Source organism: Barbus barbus, assembly GCF_936440315.1.
Source record: "Barbus barbus genome assembly, chromosome: 29".
Classification (NCBI taxonomy): Eukaryota; Metazoa; Chordata; class Actinopteri; order Cypriniformes; family Cyprinidae; genus Barbus; species Barbus barbus.
The window spans coordinates 27,663,545-27,687,962 of record NC_136757.1 but is presented as its reverse complement, the minus strand read 5'-3'; the positions used below and the strand labels follow the sequence as shown (position 1 = coordinate 27,687,962).

Here is a 24,418-nt window from a genome sequence, read left to right as displayed (position 1 = left end):
GCCCATCAGCTCAGACAATCCTCTGCTTCCCGTATTATTCCAGCTATTAAAACACATAATACCTTATTGTCAGAACATCACAAAATCAATAATTAATTATTGGAATTTTATCGGTTATTGTATTCTTCGGAACAAACCTCTGATTATGAGGACTTTCACATTTTTTTTCAAAGATCTCTCACTACCTCACATCAGTACCGACGCTGTGCAATGGCCCTATTTCTTTAGATGAGGTTCACGATGCCATCTCAGCCATGCAATGTGGTAAGAGCCCTGGCCCATGATGGCTTTCCGGCTGAATTTTTCAAGAAATTTTCTAATGAAGTAGTTTCCCTTCTGCTAAATATGTACAATGAATCGATTGATCTAGCCTGCCTTCCCCAAACTTTGTGAGACGCTTCAATTGCCTTAATTCTGAAAAAGGACAAGGATCCCCATATGTGTAGTTCATATTGCCCAATATCTCTTTTAAATGTTGATGTAAAAATTTTAGCTACAATTCTTGCTTCACGATTAGAAACCGTTCTTCCTAGTATCATCTCCACTGACCAAACTGGCTTTATTAAAAACAGATTCTCATTCTTCAATGTTAGACGATTATTTAACATCCTCTACCATCCCATGTCTTGGTCAGTGCCTGAAGTTTTGATCTCACTCGACGCAGAAAAGGCGTTTGACAGCGTGGAGTGGGATTACTTATTCCACACTCTCCAGATGTTTGGTTTTGGAGCGAGTTTTATATCTTGGGTCAAGCTATTATACAAAGCCCCACTTGCATCAATATTTCTTCCGTATATTTTCAGATGAATCGAGGCACAAGACAGGGTTGCCCCCGTCGCCTCTTATGTTTTGCAGTCACAATGGCCATTGCTTTGAGCCAAAATGAAAAAATAGCTGGTATAATCAGAGGAGGACGAGAGCATAATGTTTCTTTGTACGACTTGATTTGATATATTTCTGACTCGTCTAAATCCTTGCCTCATGTCCTCAAAATTTTTGATAGATCGAATAAATTCTATTAAAATTAATGTGCTGCCTAAGTTCAGCTATTTGTTTCAGTGTTTATTCCCAACTCATTTTTTCATAGGCTGGATAGTGCTCTCGGCTCATTCATAAGGAATGGAAAACGAGTAAAATTGTTCTGCAACGTCCTAAGTCGCTGGGCCTAATTTTCAATTTTATTCTTGCACTATACCGCACACGCTATTTGAAGATCCTGGGGCTGATGCCCTATCATGGATAGCCATTGAATCTGCCTCATGCTTGCCTTCTTCCCTAGAAGCTTTAGTTTATGCTCCTCTTTCCTTTCCCTGATGTGACAAATTTACTACAAACCCACTTGTAAGATCTACACTTAAAATTAGGAAACAGACAAGATGTAATTTCGGATGGCAAACTATGTCCCCTAAATCTCCTATTCATTCTAATCATGTTTTCAATCCTTCAGTAATTGAAAAGTCTTTTACATCTTGGCATACTAAAGGCATCAGGGAAATTAATGACTTGTACCATGAGGGGGCTTTCTGTTCATTCCGATACCTCCGAATTCGTGACTTTGTGCGTAAAATGTTCCCTCAGTTTCCTGATCCGCCTCCATGTTCTCCATATGATCATTTAGATAGATGGAAAGGCATTATATCGCCAATTTACTGTAAAATTTTGAGCCCACTCCCAAATAAAAGCTTTGTGGGAAGACGACATAGAAATAGTTTTTCCTGATGAGGACTGGGAATCAGTCTACACAAGTCTGTGCAAGACACGGCCTTCTGCAGCAAAGTTGTACATCGTATACACTGGACAAAGTTAAAACTATCTAAGCACTTTCAGCATATAGATCCTGCTTGTGATCGTTGTAAGTTTACCCCAGCCTCTCATGCACATATGTTTTGGTCCTGTTTAAAGCTTAGGAGCTACTGGTCCACTGTTTTTGAAACTGTCTCTGGTTTTTTAGGTAAATCGATTTCCCCCTGCCCGTTGATAGCCATTTTTGGAATTACTCCCGTGTCATATAATCTTACAAAGATAAAATCTGATTGTATAGCTTTTATCATGCTGTTAGCCAAGCGACTAATATTGCTGAAATGGAAGGAGCAGAACTCCAAAACAATGGATCTGTGATGTCCTCTTTATTCTGGTTATAAGAGGCTCATCTAGCCAGTTTAATAACGCTTGGGGCTCTTTCAAGCAATATGTCAGGGATCATGTTTTATTGTCAAACAGACTGAATCTTAGTTTTAACATTTTTTGGTTTTCCTTTATCAGTTAAACTCTATTGTATGATACTGATTGTGCATTTCCATTGTTTTCCTAAGCCACACTTTTATTTACCCCCCTTTAAAAAAAAACATTATTATTATTATTATTATCTATCTATTGTATTAAGTTGATATTGTCTTTTGTTCTGCTTTGTTTTCTTCTTCTTTGTAATTTTTTCCAAAAATTCAAAGTAAAAAAAAAACAACCAAAAACTTTAAATTGCATTAAATTTGTAGTTTTTTTCATATTAAATCTATAGTTTTATAGTACTTGTACAAATGATATTCAAGGCTTTTATTAATTCAGCATTTTAAATGAAGCTAATTTATAAAGTATACGTCTACAAGATATTATTTGGTGTCAATTAATTTTACATTCTTTAATAAAAAATGCATTTTAAATTTACCTTGAAAATGATCTAAAAATAAAATGTTTACAAAAATGCATTTTAAATTTACGTCATTTTAAAATGACTCAAAAATCTAAAGTTTACATTTAGTTAAAACAAGCTTTATTCGGTGTCAATTCATTTTACATTCTTTAATAAAAACATGTTTTAAATTTACTTTGAAAATTATGTAAAAATGAAATGTTTAGCCTACATTTAGTAAAAAAGAATTAATTATATTTATTTTTACAGTCTTTAGTAAAAAAAGGTTTTAAATGCACCTAATTTTAAAATATATATTAATTAAAAAAAACTATATTTGGAGCAGTGTTGGGTAAGTTACTCTAAAAAAGTAATTAATTACTAGTTACTAATTACATCTTCAACAGTGTAATTAGATTACTGTACAAATTACACTCTCCAAAAAGTATTTAATTATTTATTACTAATGACTTTCTAAATCCTATCAACCTCGACAAGTTAAAGATACAAGGATAGACCTGAAACAGTTCTTTTAATTCTTTCAAATAACTACTTTAGATGAGTCACACTTTAGATTAGGCTCCAATTCTCGCGATTAACTAACTACTGCCTCAAAATACTCCTAATTACTGCTTATTAATAGTAGTTGTTCTGTTTAAGAATTGGGTAGGATTAAGGATTTAGAATGAGGTCTTGCAGAATAAGACATTAATATGTGCTTTTTAAGTAATAATAAACAGCCAATATCCCAGAAATATTCATGCTAATAACCAACTAGTTAATAGTGAGAATTGGACACTAAAGTGTTACCAATATTCTTATTAACTCACCAAAGTATTGAAAGTGAGAAGGTGCATAAAAAGCATGCATTTTAAAGTTAGATTTTAAATTTTGATGTTAAATCCACTATAAATGTTCTACAGCCTATAAGTAACTTATTAAAATTACTGAAAAAAATAAGAGTAATCTCTTACTATACTTTTTCAAGGGAAAAATAATTAAATTACACTAACTAATTATACTTAGTAATTAGTTACACCCAACACTGATGTGGTGTCAATCAATTTTACAGTCTTTAATTGAAAAATGGTCTCTCTCAATTTAATTTTTTTTATCCTAATTTGCAGGGTCAGTGAAACTAGTCAAAAACGGTGAATGAAAAAAGCATAATAATCTTTCGCCTTTGAGCAAAATACTATTTATGGTGAACAAACAGAAACGGATGATATTTACAAAACCATTTCTGAGACTTTATGCTTGCAGGAAACTAAAGCGTTCAGACAAATGACTCAGAAAGTTATTTATTTCTCAACATGAGCAAATACAAAAAACAGGGAAGTAAGCATTACTGTAGCGCACAACGACAGCCGCGTTAATACTTTAAAAAAGGCCTAAACAGGAGATAACGAGTCAAAATAACTGGGCTGAACCACAAATACAACAAAACAAAATCAGTGTGTTTACAGCAGACATTACATTAATAATTAGCAAATAACTCTAATGCTGTAAACTGACTCGGACATCGATGTGCAGGCAGTGATGGTGCGCTTCAGTCCGTTTCTTAGACCTTGTACCGTTTAGATGAACTTTCAAAACACACATTTATAAATGTTCCAGCAGTTAAACAAGAAATGAAAGATCACTGCGGTAGATGTTAATGTTAAAGTAGCAAATAAAGTGAAAATAAAGCTATAAAAATGATAGAAAACAAACTCCAAACCATTAGAAGTATAAAAGAAGAGAAATGTGTGCACCATGTCTCTAAATGGAGTTTTAAGGTATTTCTGTGAATCAAAATACAAACCAACAGCCGAACCAGTGCGTCCACAATAAACATAACTTTACCGTCATTTTACTAGATTCACACTCTCTAAATAAGAAAGGTGAACAAAATTTGCTGCGCCACTTTATGAACTGATTTCCCTTTCAAAAAGATGACCATGTATTGTATCATTGACAAAAAGAGATGGTCCAATTGTAGTCAGTTTTTTCATGATCCAATCTGGCAAAATATAGTTTAATGTGCTTTCTATTGTGTTTTTCTGTATAGTCCACTAGAGGGAAGTGCTGCCCAACGCAGCTCAAATCAACAATTTGTAAGTGCTCACACGCAAACACCAGTCCAACAAACTCTGATATTAATTCATGTCTGTGTGAATGCATGATGATTATGAACAGGTACATTTTCTAAAATTGTAAACTTGACCAGGTGCATCTACCAGTGCATCGTCCTCTTATTTTATCCCATGCATCCGCAGTCAAAGTAATATATATGCTCTATAAAGTATTGACGAGGTGATCAGGTAAACATATGCCAGTCTGATGCATGACTGGTACAAGCCAAGCAGCTTAAAAAGAGTGTTTGGCACAGAAAAACAGTCTCCAGCTGACCACAAACCCTGATCAATCTACAGATGAACATATGCTGAACATTGTCAATGAAACCATGATTGACTACAGGCGATATAAATTATTAATAGCATCTAACCTGACTGATTAAATGACATGGTAACGGACCGTTTGTTTCAGTGTTGAGGTTATTCGTATGGGCGGAGCTGCGATAGTGATGTGGTTATATGAATTAGACGACATTATCATTACGTTCCCTTAATCTGATAAACATGAGGGATTCGACAAGCAAATAGTGTTTAGAAATGGGCAGGATAATGGAACCTCCAGTCTGATGGCACTTCCTGTTCCCACAACACACAAATAGACACTCACACACTCTCACACACACACACACACACACACACACACTCTCTCACTCACACACACACACACACACACACACACTTAGTCGTCTCCCGGTTTGATCTTCATCTGAGCTTGCATCTGAGCAATCATCTGCTGCATGCGTCTCAGCTGCAAGAGAGGAAAAGCAGATAGAGAGACTGTTTCCACAATATATACCAGTACCAGATTTTTCTAAGTTTTTGATAAAAGGCTGCATTTCTCCGATCAAAAATACAGTAAAACAGTAATGTTGCGAAACATTTCAATCTAAAATAACTGTTTTCTATTTAAATATACATTTAAAATGCAATAAATTCGTGTGATCAAAGCTGATTTTCAGCATCATCACTCCAGTCTTCAGTGTCACATGATCCTTCAGAAATCATTCTAATATACTGATTTGATGCTCAAGAAGCACTTGTTATTATCAGCGTTAAAAACAGTTGTGCCGTTTTATGTTTTTTGTGGAAAATGTGATCCACTACTATTAAAAAGTTTGAGGGTACGTATGATTTTAAAAACTTTTATTTTTTAAGTACTCAGCAATTCTGCATTAAATTGATCAAAAGTGACAATTAAGACATTTTTCTATTTCAAATAAATGCACTTTTTTTTTTACTTTCCATTCACTGAAGATTGGTTTCCACATAAATATTAAACAGCAACACTGAGAACCATTATTAGTAAATGAGCACTGATAATAATTGATAACAGAGGAGCAAATCAGTAAATTAGAAGGATTTCTGAAGGATCGGGTGAAACTGAAGACTGGAGTAACGAAAATGATTTACCATCACAGGAATACATTACATTTGAAAATATATTAGAAAACAGCTATTTAAAATTGTAATAATATTTCACTGGTCTTACTGTATTTATTTATATATCACTGTAATATAACATATCATCTGGTTCAATGCATAATATATTTATCCAGCTAAATGTGTGTTTATGTATTTTCGCATTTTACAGCACAAACTCACGTACACAAACACAGTGAAACAAACACAATTACCCAGCAGTCTCTAATTAAAGTCTAACCACAACAATCATGATAATTAGAGAACAATGTATACAACTGCTCCTCTGAATACATCACTGAAGATGATGCTTAAAACTCTTTGATGATGCTTGTTTTTGTATATTTGTTGTCTTTAACTAATATTGTTTTTATAGAGAGCTAATGATATTTTCTATCCTCTAAACATACCCTTAAACCTAAAACCCTCCCTTTTTGCACTTTTAAATATTAAAACGTTGGTTAGCATGTTTATTAATCTGTTTAATAAACATACTGTAGCTGATTTCAGGTTTTACTATCTTTGTGGGGACATTTGGTAGATTAAACCTGTAAAAACAAACACACTCTTTACATTGCAAGTGTTTCTGTATGTTCTGTGCTGCAGGAAGCAGGTGTCATTTCCTGTGCAGACATTGATGTTTACAAACTGCTCTGATTGCATCCACACCCGACTGAGATATACATTCCCATAGCCCAGAATACCGCACACTAATCGAACAGAACATATTTATACAGATAGATAGTAAGAAACTTCTAGTCGATAGCCAAAATCCCAAATTCACTTGCATATACATTGTGACCCACCTCAGCTTCCTTCTCCATGAGGATCTGGTCTTTGTCCAACACATCTTCATCAGCCTCCCTGCGGGAACACAGATGGACACCAAATGTTCACTCACAGATCCGTTCATGTCCAGGATGATGATCTGTGACTGGGTTGATTTGGTGATTTGACATACCTGCCAGCTCGCTTTAGTCTCTCTGAACGGAAGTTCTCATAGTGGAGATCTTGAGTGACTTCCTGCAGGTCCTGCATGTGAGTTCTACACACACACACAAACACACACACACACACACACACACAGAGAGAGAGAGAGAGAAACAAGCACACATCATCAGCAGAGGGCACTGGAAAACAAATGGAGAAATCAGGCCAACAATCACAGAAAAATTGCCTTAAGATAGTTAGATATGACCATCCAGGTCATATTTCACACTAAAATCAAAGGAAAGAAATAAGAAATTAGATTTATGCATAAACTAATTTTTATTTTTTTAAATAAATATTATATTATTTAAGACATTATTATTTATTTGAAGTATTTATGGTGGTCTCTTGCATTTTATTATTTTAATTTTTATGCTGATTTAAATGTATTACACTTTTCAATGAATTACAGTAGGCCTACTGAGACACATAACTTACAAGAATCACCATTGAGAATAAATAAATCATGCATTTGTGTCCTTGGACCACAAAACCAGTCATAAGGGTAACATTTTTGAAATTGAGATTTCTACATCATCTGAAAGCTGAATAAATAATCTTTCCATTGATGTATGGTTTGTTAGGATAGGATAATATTTGGTCGAGATACAACTATTTGAACATCTGGAATCTGAGGGTGCAAAAAAAAAAAATAAATAAATAAAAAAAATAAAAGAGTTGAGAAAATCGCCTTTAAAATTGTCCATATGAAGTTCTAAGGAATGCATATTACTAATCAAAAATTAAGTTTTGATATATTTACAGTAAGAAATTTACAAAATATATTCATGGAACAGGATCTTTACTTAATATCCTAATGATTTTGTCATAAAAGAAAAATGGGTAATTTTGACCCATACAATGTATGGATGGCTATTGCTACAAATATACCTGTGCGACTTAAGACTGGTTTTGTGCTCCAGGGTCACATTTGGCATGTGAAGAGTTTAACTGGTTATTTATATCTAGAAGTCTTGAAGGTACAGCCGTGAAAACATTGTGTTGAACTCTAAGGGTCAGAGGGTGGATAAGGTCATGTAAACAGTTTTACTTTTTCTGTCTTTGCTCACACTTTTCTCATACTCAGGAGGTTAAGACCTGGTTAATGTGTGTGTGTGTACTCACACCAGCATAGTGCGCAGTTTGAGGAAGTCGTTGTGCTCGGGGTTTTCCACCTCCACCACCCCCCACGGGTACAGGCGTCCGCGGATCTTCTTCCCCTTCACCTCTATCAGCTGGTTGGAGCCGATCACTGCGAACGGGATGCTGGCCTACACACAAACACACTCCTTCAACTTCAATCAAAGCCTTCGGGAGGTCAAGCAGTGCTGATAATGAACTCAAACACTTTGACCTCTGACCTTTAGGACACGCGTCTGTTCCTTGAATTCTTCGTCCTCGTCCGAATCAGCATCGGGAAGCTGGTAGATCCGGATCCCATGCTCACTGATCTCGTCCAAAATCTGACAAAAGAAAAGCTTATTTAAAAATGATAAACTTTAGCGTTCAGATTTGTGTCGTCCCAGTGTGACTGAATCAGTAGAATTATGAATGGAATGCAAAAAAATATATTTATTATACTTTGCTGAAAACTTAGCTTTGATCAAAGAAATAATTTACATTTTAAAGTATATTCAAATGCAAATTAGTTATTTTAAATAGTAAAAATATTTCACAATATTACTGCTTTTGCTCTATTTTGGATCAAATAAAAGCAGGCTTGGTGAGCAGAAGAGAATTCTTTAAAAAACATTAAAAAAAAAACAACACTGTTCAAAAACTTTTTGACTGCTAGTATATATATACCTATGTTTATGTTCAGTTATTTCACTTTAATGGCAATGAATAGAACTTAACCTACACATTACTGAACCTACACAGAGGCAAATAATACAGAACACAAATAATATATGATTTCTGTGCTGTTCCATGTTTGCAGTCACTGTTATGAAATGGCTCTGATTGCTAAAAACAAGGTAATTCTAAAATGCCTGTACCATTCCATTTTAGTTTAGAAATTGCACTGAATGTTCTTCCAAAACACTGGAAACTAGTCCAAATTCATGTCTTCATGTCATGTCTTCCAAAGTTCTCTCAGCACGTTGTCATTTGGACCGTTCTCAGAGAGCTCTGAGGAAACTCTTTGATGCTAAAAACAGGAATCGTATGAATCACACAATGTAAACTAACCACTGGATCCACATGTAGTGAGTCTGGTGCTAGTCAGAGTCAAAAGAAGTCAGATAACAGATACGATCGGACATGAAACAGATCTAGGGCAGAGAGCTGAAAACCTCACCCCACTTACCCCTTGACTTGAACACCAAAATCAACCTGTGCAAGCTGTGATGCAAAGCGGTCTGGGAGATATTCTCAGTTCAGTGTGTCAGAACAAACTGATAAAGCGAATATGAGATTGAAAAATAGCTTTGCTTAAGCCAAAACTACATAAAAAGGCCGCATTTCCGAAGCACCTGTGGCGGATCAGACTTGAGGATTTATTTTTCTAACTTCAAAGCTGTTTTTCTGAGAAGCACATTCACAATGCCATTACGTAGTGACGCCACCAGCAGCTTCTTCCTGACATTCTCGTTCTCTTTCATGTAATCTCAGCGGGGGCGCGTTTCAATGGGAGAGCAGCTCCTGCTCCGCTGCTCTTTACAGAATCCCCCTCCTGTTATGACTAGTCAGCGAGACCGGGTCACACGGGACCGTGTGTGTTAATGTTTGTGTGGGTGTCATTGTTGCGAGTCCAAATAAACATGTGCATGACCGTAAATGTGCTTCATCTGATCAAACTATATCAAACCAATGAAGAAGGGAATAAGCGTGCAAGATTTATAAGGGTCCATCTTTCCCATTCGTGCCAGATCTGGGGTGTGGAGATACTGAAATTTTGGATGACTTGACCTCCAAATGGGCAAATAAACACATTGCTTCACAATGAACAAAGAAAAGTGGCACAATAGAGACTTTTATGCACAGGAAAGGAAGTTAAGATATGGCTGTACATGAAAACTAAAACAAGAAAAGCAGATTATGGAATGTGCAAAATTACATTTTCATAAGCAGCTGGTCAGTGGATTCGCAACACAACAGCCGAAAGGCATGTGAACATCAATGTTGATAATGTTAACCAAAACTAAAACTATTGAAAAACACTTGTGTTAATTGAAATACAGCTGAGTAAAATGAAAGTGAAAGTAAAGTGAAACCTCTAAAATAAGAAATGTTGCCTTGGCAACCAACTGAAAAAAAGTTTAAATTGTAAATTATTTAAAAAATTTTTTTAGTATTTGAAGTATGAAAATAATACTAAAACTGAAATAAAAATTAAAACAATTATAAATAAAAAAAAAGACTAAAAATGAAAAAACAAAAAAAAATCCTGAAATATAAAGGTAAAAGGTCATTTAAAGCTGCAGTCCTGTATACTGGATACTGTACTTAGGAATCAAAGATTCTAGCCTACGTCTGGGAATATATGACCCAAATAAGAATTATCACAGTATATTGCCATCTGAACAAGTAACAAGTCTGCCAAGTTTGTTCTGACCAATTGAGGAAAAAAGCATTACAATAAATCGTGCTACCAATGGTGATTAAATCTAATGATCGGTTAGCTCATATCACATCAAACCGTGCAAATTATTATTATTGTTATACTTTATTCTCAAATTATTAATGTTAACAACATCAGTATTGCGTGACAAGGAGTATAGTGTGTATTAGTGTGTAGATTTCAATTTCTGTACAGTCTAATCTAATTGTCAAGCCATTCGAATTTCATATTAAGAAATTATTTTAACCCAAAAAGCAAAATATGCTCCCTTCGAACTGGTTGTCTTTAAAATACAAATCTAGGGGCGTTACATTTCTGACACGTGCTTGTGGTGCTCGGCCAATCACAATGCACTGGGTCAGTTGCACAGATGCACTTGTTGGAAGGAGGGGCTTTGTAGAAAACGGCACGTTTGAGAGAGGCAGGGCATAGAGGACCTACAATAATGTACAGTATTTGAAAAATAATGTGTTTTTTGAACATTAAAGCATGTCAACATATTCTGTTACACCAAATACACAAAATAATGATCTTTAAAAAATGCATCATATCTCCCCTTTAACAATGTTGTCACAGCAAACAATTTAGCATATTAAGCAACCGACCACTGAAAAATAAATAAATAAATAATAATAATGATGACAAAGGCACATAAAATGACTAGAAAAAAAATAGTCTAAAAAAAAAAAAACTAACACTAATGTAAATTGACCAACATCAATGTGCAAAATATATCTTGTGCTTTTGCATGCTAACTTGAACTAACTTCTGGTAACTTCTATAAATTCACCCACTTTTTCAAGATAAGGGACAATTCTTGAAAAAAAGGGATGAATTCATAGATACAACCTCTTTTTTGTGTGTGGTTTTTGACCGTGAATGTTAACATGCAAAAGCACATCATCAAGAACCTTTCACACAGTTGCACGCTGATAATGGTTTCTTCACAGGGTATGGAAACAAGGATTTTCCACGGTTTATCGCCAGCACTGAGAATCTTGATGTGACTTATCGGCGCAGGCCTCAACACAATCATTAGCTCTGCCTGTCTTTCTCGGAGGCTGAATGTGTTTGCATTGGCAGCGTGTTCACGTGGCTGGCAGAGGCACCTGGAGTCTGGCCTGGAACAATGGCACGGGAGTTTCTCTATGGCTCCGAAATGAAAAAGGAAGCGAGTTTCACATATTATGCTTGTAATTTGTTTGTCATAGGATGCATTATGAGTCGTGACCATGTGTTTGCGGAGCAAGACTATTTGCGGGTAAGAGTGGGTGAAGCTCGTGTGGGCTGGACAATGGAGTCTTTTCAGCCAAGTGCTCAATCAAGCTGTATTCACCCTGTCAACCAAATCTGCCTGCATGCATGTAAAAAGAAAGATTTTCTAAATTTACTTTGAAAAAATTAATACTTTTGTTTAGCGAGGATGCATTAAACCGATCAAAAGTGAAAGTAAAGACATTTATAATGTTACAAAAGGTTTCAATTTCAAATAAACACTGCTCTTTTGAACTCTCTATTCATCAAATAATTGTAAAAATATAACATATAACCATTTCCACAAAAATATGAAGCAGAACAACTGTTTTTGACATTGACAATAATCAGAAATGTTATTTGAGCATCAAATCAGCATATTAGAATGATTTCCGAAGGATCATGTGACACTGAAAACTGGAGGAATGATGCAAAAAATTCAGATTTGCATCGCAGGAATAAATTTTTAAATATATTAAAGTCAAAATCAGTTCTTTTAAATTGTAATATTTCACAATTGTACTATTTTTGATTAAATAAATGTAGCCTTGGTGAGCAGAAGAGACTTTTTAAAAACATACTTACCGCCCCCAGACTTTTGAATGACATATAATGTGTCTAAATCCAACATCAATTTGTAGATCAATCCAGAAAACTAAATTGCTATGGTTTCTTTTCAAACTGTCACGGTGCACACACGAGGAGGACACAGGAACACGGAGACGAGGATGTAACTCAAAATAACAGTCTTTAATGAAGACATCACGGCAGGGCAAGACAAGGCAAGGCTGATACAGACAGGAACACCGGGGAGTAATGAGTAGACCAGACGCAATCAAACTGAATAGACAGGACTATAAATACACAGGATAATCATAGATAATGAGACAAACACAGCTGGACAAGAATTAACTAATGATGACATTAAACAAGGACAGGAAACAAACCAAATATGGACACAAGACACACGACAGACGACTGACACAAACAGGTTTCCAAATAGAAATTTTAAGTAGGTTTTAGGACAGTAGTAGCAAACAAGTTGATATATAATGACTAAACCAGTTAGTAAAACACAAACTCACATCTTTATGGTAATTGTAGTCTTTTATGCAACCGCCTGCAAGCAAGTTTTTATAGCAACAAATAGTTCAAAATTCCTGTTTGAGAGACAAAAAACACAGCATGGATTCATAAACACACGACTCACTTGATAATACCAAGTGACGCAGAGTAATTTGGGTAGCGCAAAACTGAAATGTAAATGCAAACAGGCGAGACAAAAAATTTGAACGTGTTAAAATATTGCATCTGTAAATATCAGCACCTAAACACAGTTCTGTTACTCTGGGAATCCTTTGGAGAGTCTGAAAATGCTTTAAATATAAAGGAAAGTAGTGCTCTAGGCCAGAAACAACATTAACCTGATTACGGTTTTTAAGTAAAAATTCTAAATGACTAAATGACAGCCTGTGCTTTGGTTGCATACTGTAACATTTGCACGACTAAAGAGGCTTGTAAACATTTGGTCACTTGCACAAAAATACAAGCCACAAACAGGACAGGCACTATATTTAAGTACATAACACATCTAAATAAGTTAAATATAGTTTTCCTGTCTATAGACCAATTATCATGAGCTTATCCTTCAGGGAGCAAAACAGTAGTTTCACACAGTCAAGTTTCAGCATGAATGAGCACCTTTAGCCCAACCACTCCCTACAGAATTTACATGCTTTAAACCCATCACTGAGTATTTCAACACAATAACACTTTGCTTTTAGTCAAGATATTGTTTGAGGCTCGTGGAACCAACAAAATTGCACAACAGCGCAGTATGAGCAATTATTAAATACGGTAAAAGTCACTACTCAGCAGTAAAGTGTGTCGAACCGAAAAGCTGTGAAGTTCTTAATTGTGATCCCTTGTGTCTTGGATGAAACCGCTGGCTACCTGCGGCTCGTGAAGCCCTTTCATTCGCACAAAAACACACAGGGGTGTTATATAATTCTGAAAGAAACTCAACAGGACTGACCAATTACTTGGACCTGTGTGTGTGTGTGTGTGTGTCGCTACCAGGGCTAATGTTAATCTGGCGTCTCTGAAGCAGCGGGACGCGAGGAGATGCTCACTCCAGCAAATTCCTGTCAATGTGTGTTTGTGTGTGTGGAGGCCTTCAGCAATGCTACAATTAATGTATGAATGATTAGATAAGAATTGGCAGAATTTAAATGTAGCTGATTTTCTGGCAGAAAACACCTTTGTATTTCAACATGTCACATGTTGGTATGCCCAAGAAAAGATATGCTTTTTAAAGAAACAGTTCACCCAAAAAATAAACATGCATGCCATGAACTGTCATTATCTAATTCCCTTCATGTCTTTCCAAAACTGTATGACAATTTAGAAGAAATTTAGAAGAACAGTTCAATTTCTGCCGGTTTTGTGAAGGTCAGTTTAAGACCTTTTAAAACCAGGTCCAGAAAACTTTGAACTGAAGGGAATTAAACTGTTCTCTATGTGTAAATGTAAAACAGTTGGAAAAAACAACTTCCAAAGATTGCATTTTTCATTTATAAAAAAAAATAATATATGGAATAACTTTTACTGATCACACCGAAAAGGCTCAAAAAAAAGGTTAAAGTCAATTTAATTGAAAGATTTGCATAAGATACATTCACATAAACATTCACATTTTAAGCATAAACGTCATTTTGTTCAGTTTCTCAGAAACTAAGACTATGGTCATTTTGCATTTTAAATAAACTTATCTTGATTTAAAGCTCAAGGCAAGGCAAGAATACCACGGGAGATTCTCTTTTTTTTTTTTTGCAGTGCATGCAGCGTTTAATAAAATTACTTTATGATTTATGACTTTATTTAAGATCTTTTTAAGGCCTTAATTTGCAGAAGACCCTAAAAAACCCTGAAGAATTATACTGGTCATTGAGGCTTTCAAGATTTAGAAGGACACAAATGCACCGTAAACGTATTTTATATAACTTATGCACTATATTTCAGGGTTTTTTGAAGTTGTATGATAGCTTTGTGTGAGGAAGAGATGGAATTTTTTTTTTCAATTTTAGTTATTCATTGTTTAAATTATTATTTAAATGACTGTTTAATCATTCAACTCTAGACTACTTTCATCGTGCTTTCATGTCCTTTTGAAGCTTGAAAGACTTGCATTAAAAAGTGAGAATAGTGCAACATGCATTGTGTGTCAAAAAAAAGAAATGACATGAGGGTAAGTAAAAGATTTTTGGGTGAATTTTTCCTTTAAATTAAAAACCTTTTTTAGAGCAGGTTTATTAATTGTAAATAGGATTTGATTGGTACAAGAAGGACTGTAGGTGGTACAAGTCTTATGGCTTTATCTACTCTGTTCTTAAAAAACATAACAACTGAAACATTAAATAAAGGTCAAGCCATGGTCACTGAAATGTGACCGATACTGGATATTTATTGTTTTATATGGAGTGCGTGAGCAGCAATTCCAGGATGCAATCATTCTGCCTGAGAACACAAATAAATAACCACACCCTCATTTAAGAGAAGAATGTGGAGACGGACGTACCCAAACCATGAGATATTCACCGTTTTAATTTCTGCAGTGGAGTATGACATGATAACGACGTCAGATGAATGTCAAATGAAGACTTGGCCTTGAAAACAAAGTGACCTCACAGCTCTGTCAAACTACAAAAAAAAAGAGTTTCACACACTGTGCAGTAAACAACACGTTTAACACCAAAGCCCTGCGTTTAGACAATGACAATACAGCCATAAAATCATAAACATTGACAGTGAGGTCAGAAAGTCTGAGACGACATTGAAAACCATTCAAATATAAATATATAAAAAAAATTATATATATATATATATATATATATATATATATATATATATATATATATATATATATATATATATATATATATATATATATATATATATATATATATATATATATATATATATATATATATATATAAAATAATAATAATAAATATATATATATATATATATGAAATTTAAGTTGCTATATATATTATTGTTATTGATATTAAAGCCAAAAAATAAGCAGAAATTGTGAAGCCCAGTTTTTAAATATAAAATATTTAAATAATAATATGACAAAATATTCAGTCATAATTTATATAGGTAATTACATAAATCTAAATTAGGCATAATTTATATAAAAGTCTTAATTTATATAAAATATAAATTATGTATAAACACATATATATATATATATATATATATATATATATATATATAATATTTAGTAAAATATTAAATATTAAGTAAATATTGTTTAAATATTAAAACATGACAAAATATTCAGTAATATATATTTAGATTATTTATAAATACATTATATTAATAATTTATATTATAATTACTATTAATATATATTTATTATGGATGAATATTTATATTAAAAAATATTTATACACTGCAAAAAAATTCATATTAGTTACTAGTTAAATATGAAAAATTGCAAAATATTCAGCTACACATACGTACACACACATTGAGTGTCATTGATAAATTGTCAGAGTCAAGATTTCTTGCTTACACAGAATGATCATAAATGTCTGGGTTGATGTTATTTTTCACTCAAACTGCAATGCTGACAATACTTTTCGTAACAAAAAACATTTGCTAAACAGATGCATATTCAGAAGTGCTCTCAGACTTTTTGACCTCACTGTGTTTTTAAAAACAACAAGATTGGTAACGGTTGGCAAGGGCACGATCTCACACGCATACAGCGCTCGTACGTCTCTCCCACTGAGCCAACTGAGAGGACAAAGAGAGGAAAGCTTTGACAGTTTGGAGACTGAGATATGAGTGTGATCGGGATCACAGCATGGCAAACATCAACAATAACATTCAAATTCACATAAACACAACAATGCAACCCACCAAGCGCACCTACAATCTGGCCTGTGGGAATCGCATTCAACTCTACTAGAGAATATGCGCCCTGATGTGCGTCAGTTCGGCTTTCCTTCTCACACGAACGAGATCTGCTGCTCTTCGGTATATATTACCATTACGGCAGGAAGTGAGAGCTACCTAAACGTCCCTCGAGTACTTTATAAGTTTCAGGGTTTTATGACCTCACTCTGGTCTCAGATAAGAGTCCTGCACACCGCTGACCCGGCTTTCCCTGCCAATCGGCCTGACACATTACAGGAAGGCCATATTGTTCTACACAAGCTGCTTCCCCCTTTCATGATGGTGCGAGAAAGATCCTGTGAGAGAATGAGAGCGAAGCTATCACGGTGAGAAAGTGAGGGTGAAAATCAAACATAAATATCAGTCAGGCCGCGAGGACACAATGGGTCATTTGTCAAGCTTACGGCAGGATTTTGGGAACCTTCACCGGCATCATGAATGGGAGCGGGAAATACTAAACTGCTGACTTGCACTTCTACGATGCATCCAAGAGTTTACCTCAGTCTTCTTGGAAAAAGATAAGGTAGAGAAAAACTTGAAGGGTGTGTTCATCCTTTTCTGATAATGCAAAAAAAAAAAGGATTCAAGCATTTGTGGAGGTACCAATGAAAAGAACAAGCATTAAACTTCCTCCAATTCATTCACATTAACATTCAGGTTCGATGGAGCAATTTCCTAAAATTAAGTTCTAAACAATCAAGTTTCAAGTAGTCTTGGGTTTCTCAGCAACAGTAAAGGGAATGGTTTAAAAGAATAGTTCGGCCAAACATGCAAATTCTGTTATTATTTAGTGAGAATGAGATTTGACAGAGAGGAGAAAGATTTCTTGTGAATAAGGACCTAAATTTAGGGCTGTTCCACAAAGAAACATAATTTAGTCCTGTTTAAAAAAAAAAAAGTATCTTATGCTTACCAAGGTTGCATTTATTTGATCAAAAATACAGTAAAATCAGTAATATTGTGAAATATTATTACAATTTCAAAAAACTGTTTTCTATTTTTATATATTTTAAAATTAAATTTCTTTCTGTGATCAAAACTGAATTTTCAGCATCATTACTCCAGTCTTCAAGGGATAGTTCACCCAGAAATGCTGCTGTCACATGGATTATTTTACCGATTTCCTTGCTACGTTTCTGGACCTTGATCTTGTAAGGACCCTTGCTGTCTATGGAGGGTCTGAGAGCTATCAGATTCCATCAAAACTATCTTAATTTGTGTTTCCGAAGATAAACGGAGGTCTTATGAGTTTGGAACAACATGAGCGTGAGTAATTAATGACGGAATTTTCATTTTTGGGTGAACTATTCCTTTCAGTGTCACATGATCCTTCAGAAATCACTCTAATATGCTGATTTGCTGCTCAAGAAACATTTCTGATTAATATCAATGTTGAAAGCAGTTGTGCTGTTTCATATTTTTGTGAAAACTGATACATATTATTTTTCAGAAATCCATGATGAGTACAAAGTTCAGCGTTTATTTATCTTCTGTAACATGTCTTTACTGTCACTTTTGATCAATTTAATGTGTCTTTGCTAAATTAACTATTAATTTCTTTGAAAAAACGGTTGCGTCTGACCTTAAAAACTTGGAATAAATTGCATAAGCTTTATAGACTATACGTTTATAGTGCTTTATGGTATTTCTGGTCTTTTTTGGAGCTTAATTAATATGTGATCGCTGTCAGTTTCATTGTATGGACAATAAACATCATAAACATTCTCCAAATCATCTCCTTTGTGAAGAAGAAAAAGTGTTTGAAAAGTGAGTAAAGATTTAGTTTTCATTTGTGATGAACTCTCCCTTTAAAACAACAAAACAGGCATTAATTAACACAGCAATGTGGGAATGTGGATCAAAATGTGTTTTGAAATTACCTGCAGGAAGAGAAAAATGGCATCTAAGGATCAGGCGAATAACAGGAACTACTAAAAATACAAGCATTCAGTGTCCAAAGCCATGTCTAAAAATGGACCAGCACAGGCAATGAAGTCCTTTTCTGAGCCATCAAGGAAGTGCATTGGATCACGAGTGAAAATGTTTGTTGTGTTTTTCTGTGTGAACTATTTCTATTTGACATCATTACATCAAACCGAAAACCCCACATTTGTAGAGCAAAGAACACACACACTTGGGGTCATCTGTTTGGGTCATTTAGCTTGAAACGGCTGATGGTGGAGAAGGTTTAACTGATCTTTCCTTGAGACCTAAATGGACGTTCATGCACTGATTGCAGGATGTGGGCTAGATTCCATCAGTCTTATCTAAAACGGACCGTTTTCAGTAATGAGGCAATGTTTACAACACACACATAAAAGATGCTGACAGAGGTCAATTGGGACGACTAATCAGAACACCCTAAACTCAAGACATAAATGAGAAGAGTTCAGTAACTACTGGGCTGTTTTTGTTGTTCATACTAGTGAAAGTCACTGATCAGCAGGTGTCTGGGGGTTTAACAGTAGTTTAGGTTAGTGAATGCCGGGGACGGAGGACAAATTGTCTCATTACTGTCTCGTTACGACTCTTTTGTCATGTAAAATCTAATAACGTACAACATGCCGAGCTACAGGAAAAGGCAGAAGACTTCAACACAATGAGTATATAGTACATGTTTCTTCTATAAACAGACACACAAACCTAAGATTAAAATAACTAGTGTTAAGGTAACTACTATAGTTAACCAAGTTACATGTTGCTGACTTAAATTATAGCCATTATACACTTCTGAAACAGTATTAGCCACACTACAAGTTAACACAAAAAAGCTCACTACAGAGCAGTATCTTTATATTATATAACTACCAGATGGTATATTTAATTTTTTTTTTAAATCAGATAAGTATTTTTAACTGTCATAAACAATAGGGATCCAAATGAAGGTGAATTCGCACTAAATAAATAATATTTTTAGCCTCATTTATGATACATTACCATTCAGAAGTTTGGGGTCAGTAAGACATTTTGTGCTTTTTGAAATAAATTAATACTTTTAATAAAATTTATCATGTTTTTTTTTGTTTTATTTTTTACAAAAATATGAAGCAGCTCAACTGTTTTCAGCATATAATCAGATAATAATCAGAAATGTTTCTAAAGCAGCAAATCATCATATTAAGAATGATTTCTGAAGGATCATGTGACACTGAAGACTGGAGTAATGATGCTGAAAATACAGCATTGCATCACAGAAATAAATTACATTTTAAAATATATTCACATAGAAAGCGGTTATTTTAATTTGTAATAATATTTCAGAATATTACTGATTTTACTGGATTTTTTAATCAAATAAACGCAAACTTGGTAAACAGAAGAGATTTCTTTCAAAAACATTAAAAAACAAAATCTTACCTACCCCAAACTTTTGAATGTTAGTGGGTATAAAATTTATGCACCTAAACAATGCTTCAAATTTGTGTTGTATATGTTGTATATAAATAATGAAACTGAAAGTTTTAAGTTAAACAGAGGCGGTGTATGATTCTAAAACTGGCAAAATAAACCTCCACCATTTGCAATCATTAACATAATTGTGTTCAAAACAGCAGCAGAAATGCTGAACAAGCTCCAGTGCTCATGTTGATCTGAGCACTTCCTGTGGGACTACAGATAACATCCCAAAGAAGTGGAGCCAGATACACGCCACATAATCACTGTCCCACTTAACCTGCGGAGCACATCAGCAGGAAGACGCGGAGCGTGCAGGTCGACACACACCTGACCCTACTTCAGACACAATCCAGCGGGTGTGTGATTCTCTGTGTGTGTTAAAGGGAAACATCTGCAGACTTCACAAGGAGAACACTATTGTCCATGAAGAACTGCTCACTAAAGCACATACAGTACATGGCCAGCGTGTCTTTTTCTATACTTGTGTCCATGCCAGACTGCCAAGAATGTCACAATGCACACCCCACCCTACAGTAACACGCCGTCTGATCACCAAACACTCAATGCACCAGTCAAACGTGTGTTATTCATTATTCTAAAGAGCACAAGCTGGAATCAACACCAAAGATGATCAAATATATAACATCTGTTGTTAGTTTTGTGGCTTGTTGTCAACTAGTCATAGGTCAAATGATCAGTTGTGCTTGTTCTAGACAGAAAGAGTCCGATCCTCACCCTTCTCTTGAGACGGTCTCTCTCTCTCAGCGTGAGCGTGTCAGCTTTGGCGATCACAGGAACGATGTTGACTTTGCTGTGGATCGCCTTCATAAACTCAACATCCAGAGGCTTCAGGCTGGGAAAAACCAAGCACACAGAAGCACAAATCACATACGTTTAGGGTCAGTAAAATTTGAAAGATATTAAGAAAAGATGCATTAAATTGAACAAAAATGAATGTAAAGAAATTTATAAGGTTACAAAAGATTTCTATATCAAATAAATGCTGTTCTTTTAATAAAAATAAAGATGTACATTTTCATTCGTCAAGGATGCATCAAATTGTTCAAAAGTGACAGTAAAGACATTTATAATGTCGCAAAAGATTTCTATTTTAAAAGATGCTGTTATTTTGAACTTTTTATTCATCTATGAATCCTGAAAAAAATATATAATGAAAAAAAAAAGGCACAATGAAAATACAGGTAACGGTATCGATAAGTACCAAAAATAAAGGTATCGCTATCAGACTCGTTCTGGAAAAGTGGTATCTGTTTATAATGTTATGAAAAATTTATATTTCAAATAAATGCTGTTCTTTTGAAATTTTTAGATTTCATCTAAAATAATTTTCATCTGAAAAATAAAATGTTTCACTTTCCACAAAAATATGGAACAGCTCAACAGTTTTCAACATTGATAATAATAATCAGAAATGTTTCTTGAGCAGCAAATCAGCATCTTAGAATGATTTCTGAAGGATCATGTGACACTGAAGCCTGGAGAAATGATGCAGAAAATTCAGCTTTGCATCACAGGAATAAATTACATTTTAAAATATATTTAAATAGAAAAGTTATTTTAAATTGTAAAAATATTAGTTGATTTTACTGCATTTTTTATCAAATAAATGCAGCCTTGGTGAGCAGACGAGAAAAACATTTAATATTTCTGTTTTGAACTTAAACTATAAAGTGCAAAGTTTTGGTGTAAGTTCCACCTGTGGTTTTTGTTGGTGAATCATGTTGCTTTAATGCATCACTTCTGCTGCAAACAGGCCTTAATTGAAGGCTAAAGCCACTTTCTACATGAATAACAGGTTTTATTGACTGATGATGAAAGGCAGAAGGTGCAGGTGTTTTACCCGTGTCCAAACGGAGAGATGAAGTAAAAGCAGCAGTGTACTCTGTTGTCAACGATGTGTCTGCGGTTCAGGCCGCTCTCGTCGTGCAGGTATCGCTCAAACTGATTATCAATATACTGGATGATCGTCTTAAAGCTGTCGAACAGAATAAAGCAGAGAACAGAGAACGAGCTGAAAGGAACTACTCAGACATAAAAGCTTGTGATTCTGTTAAACAAGCGCATTAAACAAGCATCGGATACGGATCTCAGCCGAACAAAACCATAATCTAATCATGAGATATCAGGATGCACTTTAGAAACGAACAAACAACCACTTTGTCCAAATAAAGCTTATCAAAACCTCCACAAAATCATGTTTACAGGTTCCTGTCCAGGACCACATGCACCAGTGTTAACTTATTGTCATTGAGATCTTATTATAGATTTTAATAATATTTTGAATTAGTTTTTATTTTTATACTTTCTTTTTTATTTTAAATTTAAGTAAATGTTAGCAATTTTAAACATTTATACAGTTTTTGATCATTTTTATTTCATTTTTTTAGTACATCAGGTTAAATAATAATTTTTTTTTTTTTTTTAATCAAAGTTTTATGTATATTTTTATATATTTTTGTTTCAGTTAACATTTAATTTCAAGTAAAAACAATTTTTTTAATTTGAGTTTTTAGTACATCAAGTTAAATAAATAAAAATAAGAACTGTTCCCTTGGCTAGTTAAAAAAAAAAAAAAAAGTTTTACATTTATATTTTATTAAAATATATATTTTTTGTTACCATTTTTTATTTCGAGTAAAATATGTTTTTTAGTACATCAACTTAAAAATTAGAAATATTTCTTTGGCAACTACCGGTAGTTGAAAATAATAATAATTAAGTTTATATGTTTTATTTTGTTTAGGTTAAAGTTGATCTTATTTCAAGTAAAAAAAAAAAAAATACATCAATACATCATCAATATTTATTTTAGTTTTATTTTTATATATTTTTTACAGTTGTAGTTTTTTAGTACATCAAGTTAAAACTAAAAATGAGAAATCCTGACATGGCAACAAACTGAATTAATTCTTTAAAATATATGAAGTTTTTATCAATTGTTTTGTTTCAGTTAACATTTTTGTTCCAGTAAAAATTATGTTTATACTTTTATTTTAAGTTTTTGCTACAATGACCCTGATATGCATCAACTCTCAGTTCTCTAAAGTCTCGCCACCAGCTTCCCTTTTGCTCTAAAGTTTCCAGATTATCCAAATATCACACACTAAACTAAACTAAACTAAACTTAACCCCTAACCAGAACTAAACCACTTCTGTGTCTTCTGATAGACATCATGCATGAATCGGCCTTGACACCGCAGCCTTATCGAGAGGCTGAAGGAGAAGAAAATGTGATATGACGGTAGGTAGGTAACGTGGATGGCACATTTTCATTATCAGCCTGAAAAGTATGTGGGTGAGAGACGGGGAGGATATTGTTCTTTCAAACAGGACGTTCCCAGCATTCCTTAGCAAGGCTCAATGACCAATAGAGCAACAAGAGACAACAGCTGCCTCCAGTCTACAGTCAAGTGCCATAATGCAAATAATCTCTGCTATGCAGATACACAAACACAAATCATGGGGTATTAAATTAATAATCAGTCCGGTCTTAGAATTATACGCAAGGTATAATTTTATGGTAGATATCTGTAATAATAAACATTTAGTATCTAAGGGAAATTTTGATACAGAACAACAGCAGCACCAATGCAAGTGCATTTAAGAGTAAACACACATTATGTAAAAAAAAAAAAACTAGGCATGTGTCAAGATGGCGCCAAGTCAAGATCTACTTATTTCTGTAATAAGCATGCTGTGAGAGTGATTTAGCTGTTGGATGATAGAAAACATAATATCTAAATGCATCAACTTTAAAGCAAGATGCAGACGGATATCTTTGCATTATGCATCCAAATTATTTTGAGTTTTTTTTTTTTTTAATTCTGCCATGAGCATTGCATTTCTAAGATGCATCAGTCAAGTTAAAATAGTCAAAAATTGCATGCAAATTTTTTAAAAATTGCATGACAAGATGCCTAAATCTGTGGTTCATGTAGCATTTTTTAAATGCACAAAGATGTCAGAACAAAGAAATGCTGTTCTGTATTAAACTGTGAGTGAAGGAAATGACCCACTCACATGTACACAAGCATTTGGATACTTAAGACTTAAAAATGTCTTAAT

The 24,418-nt window shown here is 34.2% G+C and overlaps 1 protein-coding gene across 1 annotated transcript in view; it reads right to left on the bottom strand.

Annotated features, from left to right (window-relative positions):
• Nucleotides 1-3,810: 3,810 nt before the first annotated feature.
• The window catches only part of LOC306849565 (septin-2), a 28,913-nt gene continuing 8,305 nt past the window's right edge, over nucleotides 3,811-24,418 (bottom strand). The window contains exons 6-12 of the mRNA XM_079384698.1: nucleotides 22,194-22,328; nucleotides 21,068-21,185; nucleotides 8,514-8,615; nucleotides 8,278-8,423; nucleotides 7,124-7,207; nucleotides 6,969-7,026; nucleotides 3,811-5,491 (exon numbers count right to left, since the gene is read on the bottom strand). Of these exons, the coding sequence (XP_079240824.1) occupies nucleotides 5,423-5,491; nucleotides 6,969-7,026; nucleotides 7,124-7,207; nucleotides 8,278-8,423; nucleotides 8,514-8,615; nucleotides 21,068-21,185; nucleotides 22,194-22,328 (712 nt within the window). The 3' untranslated portion in view covers nucleotides 3,811-5,422. The remainder of the gene's footprint in view (nucleotides 5,492-6,968; nucleotides 7,027-7,123; nucleotides 7,208-8,277; nucleotides 8,424-8,513; nucleotides 8,616-21,067; nucleotides 21,186-22,193; nucleotides 22,329-24,418) is intronic.